Raw genomic sequence first — 9,784 nt, forward strand, 5'->3', positions numbered from 1 at the left:
CTAGCAATCCTTCTCACAAGGCTGGGTTGGAGACACATTGCTCCCACACACTTCCAGACTCTCTTCTAGAGTCACTGCCTGAAGATGCTTTGTGGTTAAGGGTGGCATTCAACTCTGCATGTTTTGAGTATCATGTAAGAAGTACAAGTGCATGTAGGGTATCACTATGTATGACCAATTTTCAAATGAAAAGTCACTGCAGAGAATGGATTTTTTTGTACTCCAAAAATGAAAAGGAACAAAAATACTGACAAGGGAGTACAGTTTTAAAACAAATATAGGGTAAGGACAGACCATTACAGACAATTTATCACTGTAACTTAAAAAACTATGCTTGTATGATGAGTGACAGTAACTAGACATGGGTGAGCTCTGATTGTGGGATGTCATGTTTGTATACACTCAGGAACTGCAATTGCACCTTTAAGCACTCAAGATCTATGCCCCTTTACCTGTCAAGGAGATTTAAACTCTAAAATATCCCTGTTGATTTAAAAGAGGCAATCTAGGGCCTTAAGTTTCTTAGGTGTTTGGAAAGAGTAATCACAAATCTTAGTTAATTCATTTTTTCAATCAGCAACTGAGCCTTCCTTAAATAAAATTTAAGCTGCAAAAATACTGAGCCCTGCTGAGAATATATGCAGATATATTTTATACACATACATATTTAAATAGTATCCCCATATCCAAAGGGATTGCTGAATTTTCATATCTGATTACATAAGCTACTGCTTTCACTTGCTAAAGAACTGTGGTTACCCCATGAGGAAGCAAGGCAGCAGCTACTCAGTGACATGTATCATCTCCATGTGTTGTGGAACACTTCTCAGAGCTGAGATTTCCAGATGGAGTGTCTGTGCTCTATTTATACACAACTGCCACCAGATGTAAATAAAATCATTATTTCTCTTTACACTGAGTGATCAATGGAAAACATCTCACTCTGTAACAGTCTCAGGGCTGAAATATTGCAAGATATTGGGGAAGATATAAAGATATTTGTCCCTAGGAGAAAATACTTCAGGCTAGTGTGAAAATGGTCTTGATTCTTTAATGAATGGAAATAGCCAGAGTATGAGCTCTAAGTCTCACTGAAATGCTATCTCTTCCCACAATACCTGCAGTATGAAAAGTCTAACCAAATAATACCACCTACTTGTTGTATGAATGACCTTTCCAGCCATGCAGAGTGGAAAACCACCTCCCAAATAGCCATCTTAAGCTATAAGCATCAGCTCACAGAAAAGGATCTTTCAGACATCTGCCGTGGATGCTTGGCATGGCTTTGCTGACCAATGCTGCCCTGTGTTGCCTGCAGCAGAACTGAGAATACAGGAGGAAAAAAGGTGGAATGATGTCTAGGAAAAGAAGGGACCTCCAGTGCTCCATACTGCAGAACTGAGTAACCTTAAGCCTTCCCTCTGCTCTTGAAGGCAGACACACAACTGTCTAAACAAGCAAATACACGAGGAGACAAGAACAGCTCTTCCTCAGTGCAGCAGGCTTTTGAATGCAACTGCAATTTAAAACCTGATTTGCACTAAATAAAGCAACTTAGCTTCACAGACAGCTTTATGTCCAAACTGCTCTGGTGATCACTGATTTTATGGATTAGAGAGAGCAATGTCCCTTAAAAGGACACCGGCAGAGCAATTTCCATACATTTTCCTCCTGCAGCTTCTTTTTCAGCTGCTGGGAAAGTTGAAATGGAAAGCTGTTTTCTAAATATATGCTATATGCAGATGGAATCTAGATTTGTGGACTAACACTTAGACAAGTGCTAAGAAAATGAAGTTAGCGTCTATCTTTTCAGCTTGGGATGAAAAAAAGAGTTTTTTTAAAAAAATGTGGTTTTTACAATAGTAACAACACAGTTTAATACAAATACAGTATGACATCACATCAATCCTACCTATGAGGGAAAGTGGTGGTGATAAAACTCCTTTGTATTCTCAAGCTCACTTGGTCTAGCATTTCTGTTCCATGAATCTGCTGATGAGGAAACACTGTTGTTTCTATTTTAAATAGTCATTCAATCTAGCAGTGGTTCACAGGCAGAGGAAAATACATTGTCTGGTCAAGTAAACCAGTACAATGGGGAATAATAATTCCTTTCTGATGTAGGAATAAAATCCTTTCAGACATAAACTGAAAAGGATTTGACACCATGAGCAGAAGCTAATTCCCAGAATTTCTGCTTTCCCTGAAATTGAAGAATCTATACATATCAGGGGGTTGAAAGGCTTCTGGTAAGCAAGAGTGATCCACAGTGAGAACAAGAGAGTGTGCCAAACTTATCCCAAGGTATCAACCTTTGATAATGCTAAGTGCAATATGAGAGAGTGAAAGAATGACCTATGGTGTGACCAAGACTGTAAATACCATTTATCACAGTGTCATAGAGATATGTTCTTTTTAACCTCATTTCAAAACTCTGGTTCATCCCTAGTGAGGACATAATGAGAATTACATAAAGTCAATTTAAGTGAAATATTAGACTAGATTTACAAGAGTACTTGGCTGCCTACGGATGCAAAACAGCAGTTTTGTAAATCTGCTGTGTACCTACATCAGTCAGAGGCTTAACTCTTGTTAGCTCTAAGTACAGACTGTGAACAAAACCACCTAATGCTCCATGAAGACTTTGTTTCTTATGGTACCTTAGTGCATCTGGTCCAGTCAAGTGAGTGCAATCTCAAAGTGCCATTTCTGATGGCCACTGAGACTGAAAACAAGGCCTGAATGTCACTTTTTCAAGAATAGAAATAGCTCTTTTCATCTGTAATAATAGCAGGTCCAACATGCAAAGCTTGAATGCCCTGTTGCCACGCAAAAGCACTCCTGCATTATTTTAACCCAAAACTACCAGAAGTCACCTCACTATGTAAATTCTTCAACATAAGATGAAATGCCATCTTAAGTCTTCCTTTGTGAAACAAGACCAGTTTCACACATGCAAACATCACCATTTAAAATGATTTGGGAGATAATTCAATAAATGAATTTCAACAGTGCCTTTTGGTTGACTGGAGTGCCTATTGATTAGTGATGAAACCGAGGGAACAGAAAAAATTATATTCTATTTTGCATGAAAATGACACTACTCCTGCTCCAGTGAACGTATTTGTTTAACAGTATTCAGTTAGCAAATAGAAGGATAAAGAGAAGGAAAATTCAGCTTTATTTCTAATGTTTTCTCGGTTTCAGCATCTTCCCTTACTTTATGTTTATGGAATTATATAGTGTGATGTGTGGCAAGAGCGAGATGAATTATATCTTCCTCCATGGGGGAAATGGACAACCAGCCCCAATTATGGGATCTTTTGCAGTGCTAGGTATTAGCTGAAGCCAAGGTACTGTACTCAGTGCACTTACAGAGTTTGGTAAGTTGTGGAAACAATCTTGTATTTTTTTCAGGGTAAATTAATTGCTTTCCTGACCTTATGTCACTGATGGAAACTACATACTGACTCCCATTTTTCCAAAATTTCCAAAAATGCTTAAGATGATTTTCTTCTCACTCCTAAACTTCTTGTGTGTGTACAGCACCACGTGGAAAACATGTGGCTTGATTTTGTTTGGTGGGTCTTTAGCTTTGCATGGAGAAGTTAAAGTCCAGTGTACACTTATACCAACACCAGCTAAGAGGAGTGGAGAATTACATGCCTTGTATATTAACTAAATGTAAATATCTAACAGGTGGTTAAATTAGGAAGTTAGACTCCTCAGCCTGCTAAATTTAGGAACATGTAAATCAAGACCCTGTTCTGAATCACTTTTTGACTAAGCCTTTCTCTCTTCCATGGTTATATGGGGAACCTATGGAGAACAGCCTCATTTTGAAGGCACCTAACCTACTTGCCAGAAATCAGCAATGTGGACCTTCCCTCAATCCAGCCATGTGTTTCCTGGGTGAATATGTACATATGAATAACAAAGAAAGAAAGTCTCATCCTGCTCAGAGGGGGTGATTGAGATCTTGTGTCTAGGATGCTCACTCTTCATTTACCTGTTGTGAGAAACAGGATTTTGCTGACTGCTCAGTATAACCAAACGAAGGCCCCTCGAAAACAGCCGTGGGCAGCTTGAGAACCTCCCGCAGAAACATGTCATATCTGCCATAAACCATCACTCCACTGGAGTCGGAAATCATTGAGAAAATATCTGAGGGTGGAAAAGACAAGAAAAGAACACAGCAACTTCAGCAAGGACTACAGATTTGCTCTGAATTCAGCATCACCTGATTTGAACCAGAGGTACTAAAAAACATGTTTTGCTTATGCAAAGCTGTGCTATTACTGCATCTTTAGTTCTAACCTCTTTCAATAGAAAACTAAGAGAACTATCTGCATATAAAAAAACTAGTTGATTTTAATACTAAAATATTCCTGATGGTTTTTTTAATTTGTGTGTGGTCATTTTTTAAGCAAAGTCTGATGCATGGCATGAGGCAGTAATTTGATCAGATAAGAAGGCTCTGATTTGACAAGATACACAACATCAGCTTTTTGCCTACTGCCAGTTTACCATGTCAAATCAGAATCTTGACAACGAGTTCATTAAGTCAGTTATGATTGTTTTGGACACACAAAGCACTGGAGGTCTTGCAAATTCATTACTTTTCACTCCTCTCAGTCTTTTTTTAAGGTATAAAAATATCACACTTCTATTATTGCAGAATTTCTCAGCCTTTGCTTCTCCGTTTGTTTAAAATTATCCTGTGCTTAGCAGGAGATCACTGACTAGGGAACATGTATTGTTTTTCAGGCTGTCATGTCAGCTGCTTCATTTCCAGGATCCTGGAAGGGAAATTCTGACAACAGGACTCCGGGACTGCTGACCCGAAAAATCATCATCATACTCCAGACTTCCACTGGATGGACCCTGCTCCTATTCTTAGAGCAGCTTAGGGAACAAATAGTGCTCAATTTATAGCAGTGTTCAATTTATAATTTACAACTTAAATTCATCTGTGTTTGAGTTTCTACTTGGAAATAATGCATTAAAAACGGCACTAAATCTGGAAGACTAAATTAGCACCTGGGATTTCCACTTCTCCACTCTAACCAACATCAATTTGTAAACTTAATTTTCTTGAGCTGAGGTAGAAGGCTCAGGGGAAACTGAAGGATTTTTGGCCAAAAATTCTGGAAAATGGTGTTCTGGATCTGAGCTACAGACATCATATCACTAAACAGAAATTCTTCCATTGCAGCTACAAGTAAACTATGCCTTGGCTATTGGGGAACTGGGAAAGAATCCTGTGAAATGGGAATCTGTTGGCCAAAACAGATGGCATAACAATGGGCCCTATGGGAGGAAATATAAATTGGACATAAATATATTGTACTTCTAGGTGTGAAATGAGAGAGATGTTATTAAAAATTTATCAGAAGAAATTGCTGGATGATTCTTCATGATGTTGAGGCACTTACCTGTACCTCAAATTCAATAATCCCAAAGAAAAATCAGAACTTCAGTATATGCAATTTGGCTTTAAAAATATGAAGTCCAGTTCAGCCAAACACTTAGCAGGATTTACTTGGAGATAGACAGTGCAAATTCCATAACTGCAACTTATCCTAATTCCCTCTTTTCTACCTATACTGTTATTTCACAACAATAACATCAATAAAGTTTTTTTTAACAGGTAAAAAATGCCACTCAAAAGACTTACATCTTAATTTGTCCATGATTTTTCCTCCACAAAGAGTTGCCAAGGCCATTTTGACAGCAAAAACAGAAATTTTACCATGTCCTTCCCTGTTCAAAAGTAGAAAGTAGACATATTTTATATGCCCATTTTATAATATGAGCCTCTTTCCATTTCAAATGCATATCATTGACATCACATATTATAATACACAATACATGTGGATTGACAGACAAAGAAATAAGACCTTTAAAAAGAAGGTTTGTTTTGTGGGAAGACACATCAATACACTGTTCTGTAGAGAACTCAGAGCAGATTTATTATGTATATGAAGCTCAGTATTAAACTGTTTATCTCATTACACACTACAGTGTTTATGATTACTGTTATTTGTGCTACAGTAGCACTGGAAGGCACTTAATCATACTCATGGTCTCCCTGTCCTAAGTGCTTTGGGTATCTTTTGGACCTAGAAGACTGCACATAGTGAAAAATCAACACTGGGAACAAAAGTGAGAAAGCAGAAAGGGCTCACACGATTGCACAAGCTGCATACTGTATCTGTTAGTGGAACCTGACAAATGCCTTTTAAATTATACACCTGACTCCCATGAACCTTTTGAAGGACTTTGCTGAAAAATGGGGAACATACATAAATCCAGAATGAGCAAAGGACATTTTTTGTGACATGTAGAAGAGTTTTGTCCCTGGTTTGTTCAAGATGAGGCTGTACCTGGCTCTCTGTTTTCAACTTAAAATGCATAATGTTATTAAACCCTAAATGCTCTCAGGAGTATGCCTTGGGGAAAAAAAGGCACATTGTTAACCCTTCCTCCAACTGCCTTGAAGAATGCAATGGCTTAGCTTTATTTTTCCTCTTGCTATCCTCATTGTCCCTCTACAGCCACAATTGTCGCCAGTGACTACCTGCCATGACAGAAACCCTGGCTGATTTGAGCCGCACAAGTAAAATGTGACTTCACACACTGCATGGCACTCTTAGCTCCTAAAGCACCTATCCCCCAGTTTAGGCAAAACCAAGTCCAGTGTTGACAGGAATGGCAGAACAAAAACGCTGTATGTTCATCCTCTTTTCAAAGATGAGAATGAACATGTCCTCCTAAATTCACCTGCTTTTTAACATTCATTTTCTTGGCGTTCAAATGGTGAAACGTGTTTTTTCTTGGAATTCTCTGAACCTTACTGTAAGGCAGTAGATGTCCACAGTTGCACTGGAGCAACTTCTGTCATCCAAACTCCTTGGCATTAGTTCATAGGTTCCCATATGGCTGTTTAATGACATCAGTGAGAACACGTCATCATGCTTTAAAAAAAAGACTGCCAATATTTGTGAGTTTAGCAAAATGGCACCCAGGTCTCCTAAATTCTACTGACAGGGCTAATGATGGGATTAGATAATAAAGCTTTGTGTCACTTTTTGGAAATGGAGTTTCCGTGATCTTCAGCCTTGTCTATCACAGAACATAATGTTCATAAGACACTTCCTGTTAATTATACCCAATCATGTCCTACCTATGATAGTCTAACTGCACTGGCAATAGCAACATGGAGAAATTTAGCTTTTCCTCAGTAGTTCTGAAATTGCTCTGTTGATTGTCACTCATAATTCCGAGGAGGAAAATTATGTCTGACCAGAACCAAAAGATAAACTGATTTTGGAAAGGTACAGAGCCTGTGACTGTATCTCCTTCCCTGCTAATCCCAAACCAGACTAATACAGTAACATCCACATATGAGACAGACATGAATGGTATACTGAGATCTGTACATTAAAGCTGCTCCATACTTCACTGCTAGGTTCATTAAGTCACTCAGACCTTAGAAAATGAGTCAGCTCCCTAAGCCTGACTAGCTAATCATCTTTAAAGTTCAGTGAACTGGATTTAGTTCTGTATCATTGCAACCCGTGATTTTAAATATTAATTCTGGTTATCCTTTACACTTATTTAAAATTCTGCTTTTTGTCAGAAAAACAACTAGAAATACAGAAAAAAAGTAATAAATTCACTGCTTCAGTATATAAGAAAGAAATCTTTACAATGTCCTTTAATGCTGGCTTTTGTGCACATTTTCTTTTTCATTACATTGAGTTCCCTTCGACTGGCTTCATAAGACTGAAATCACAGCACAGGAATTTCCAGGCTTGTGTATTTCCATTCTCTGTTGACTGGATTCTGATTTGTGTAAACCAGGACTTAGCACTGCTATGGCTGAGAATGTGGTTGTTTTGTGCTCTTTTTGTGTGTGCTACCCTTCAGACCTTTAGGAATTTTTCTGCACTGTTTCATCACGGGATTTTCATCTGCCTTTAAAAGAGTTGTTACACTTAAAAAAAAAAAAAGGTTAAATGGAAGCAATGGTGTTATTAAGAAGCAATGGAAAAATTAAGAGGAAAAAATAAAGCCCATGTGGAAGTGCTTCAGATTTAGATTATTTTTCCCAGGAGGTTTAGTTACATTCACTAATAGGATTATATTCTTGAATGGCAGACACATGTCAACTTGGCTTCAGCTTTCCACCCCAGAGCCATCGGCTTTTCCCATACTCAAATGGTTATGGAACAGAGGCACAGAAAAAGAAAAGATTTCATTTATCTCTTCAATCTCTCCGTTTGAGCTGATTAGTTTTGACATTGTATTTTGTATCGGTTATTTGTATTCATAAAAGCATCACTAGAGCCAGTATAAATTCAATTTGCCCTCCAAATATATATCTTTGTGTGTGTGTGTGTGTGCATACATATACACATACATGCATATATAAATATATATGACTGATGAACAGACAGGATAATGGGGCCTAAGACTCGCCAATATCATTTGGATCCAGAAGTGCCCTGAGCTATGTCTAGGCACTACAGATGCCCTTGACTGGCAGCACTGGGGCCTCACAGTGTTTGCTGTGCAAAAGCAAACGCCGTAGCAGTGGCTCACAGCAGCATGAAGATCCCTATAGAAGTTGGTGCTCCCTGAAAGAAGCTTTAGGCTGAAGAATGCAAAGAGATATACAGTTTACTAGTGGAAATAGGAGAGGACAGAAAAGAATTTGATTTTATAGAGCGCCTCTCTAACTGAGGTTACTCTTCAAATCCCTATAGAAATGCACTAGAAGCATAAATGATGTCAAAAGCCAACCTTGAAGCTGACGTGCACTTAGCAACAAAACAGGATGGAGTACTTAGGAAAGGGAATGATGTCCAGGGCTTAAGGTTATCTCCTGCTGCTTGGGGAAAAAAGGGCAAAAAATAATACATGCTTTTAGACACCAGAGCAGAGCAGAAGGTTTCATCTTCTAATGTGCAGCTGCAGAGACAGACAGCATCTCCCCAGAGCAAGGAAACCCCACAGACTGCCTGACAAAATCCACAGACCATACAAGGCTAAGTCCAGCTCCAGGGCCTGAATTTGCCTTGTGGCTCACCAAAGAGAGTGGTACCAAATGGATGACACTGTCATTTGTCAGGATGTCTAGCAATATCCATACTGAGACAGCCTTGTGGTGGGGAAAGCTGTAAGGAAATAGCATCACAGCTTTAGAAACAGCAAATGTGTCCCATGAAATGGGCGCCGAGAAAATAAGATTTTTCTCATTAACTAGGCATGAAGTGGTGCTCCCCCAATGGTTTATGGTATCTTTTCCAAAAGTAATGAAACTTCTTTGGTTACTGGTGGGCCTTCTACTACCCACGTTAATCAGGGTAGTCAATTCTGAAATGTTGGAGGCTGTGATTACAAATTCCCACTTTTACAAACAGGTTTGAGAGAAGAAATCTTATTGAAATCAAGCAAAAATTGTTTATGTAGGAGAGCAAAATGCAGAGATGCAGCAAAGGTGGAGAAGAGAATTATCATTCTGAATAGATAGATGAGCAAGAAGTTATACTTCCAAAAGAGATACCAAACATCTTTATGTATTGAAATCAGTATGATTCAAATGTGCATTTGATTAAACAAGGGCATGAATATTTCCTCTTTGCGCTGTAGAAGTCAAGCCCCTCCAAACAGATTGGGTTTATTTCATACCCCAGAGCCCACAACTCCATTCATAGGACAGGTATGTCAAGGAACAGAGAAAATGCAGCTATTTTCTTGTCAGTTAAATTTTGCAGCA

At 38.6% G+C, this 9,784-nt stretch overlaps 1 protein-coding gene across 2 annotated transcripts in view; it reads right to left on the reverse strand.

Annotated features, from left to right (window-relative positions):
* DTNA (dystrobrevin, alpha) overlaps positions 1 to 9,784 on the reverse strand; it is a 100,913-nt gene that overhangs the window by 57,153 nt on the left and 33,976 nt on the right. For both annotated transcript variants that reach the window (XM_009085138.1, XM_009085136.1), the window contains 2 exons: positions 5,678 to 5,763; positions 4,010 to 4,164 (listed from right to left, as the gene is read on the reverse strand). In XM_009085138.1, coding sequence (XP_009083386.1) covers positions 4,010 to 4,164; positions 5,678 to 5,763 — 241 coding nt within the window. The remainder of the gene's footprint in view (positions 1 to 4,009; positions 4,165 to 5,677; positions 5,764 to 9,784) is intronic.

Source organism: Acanthisitta chloris, unplaced genomic scaffold (assembly GCF_000695815.1).
Source record: "Acanthisitta chloris isolate BGI_N310 unplaced genomic scaffold, ASM69581v1 scaffold352, whole genome shotgun sequence".
In the NCBI taxonomy this organism is placed as follows: Eukaryota; Metazoa; Chordata; class Aves; order Passeriformes; family Acanthisittidae; genus Acanthisitta; species Acanthisitta chloris.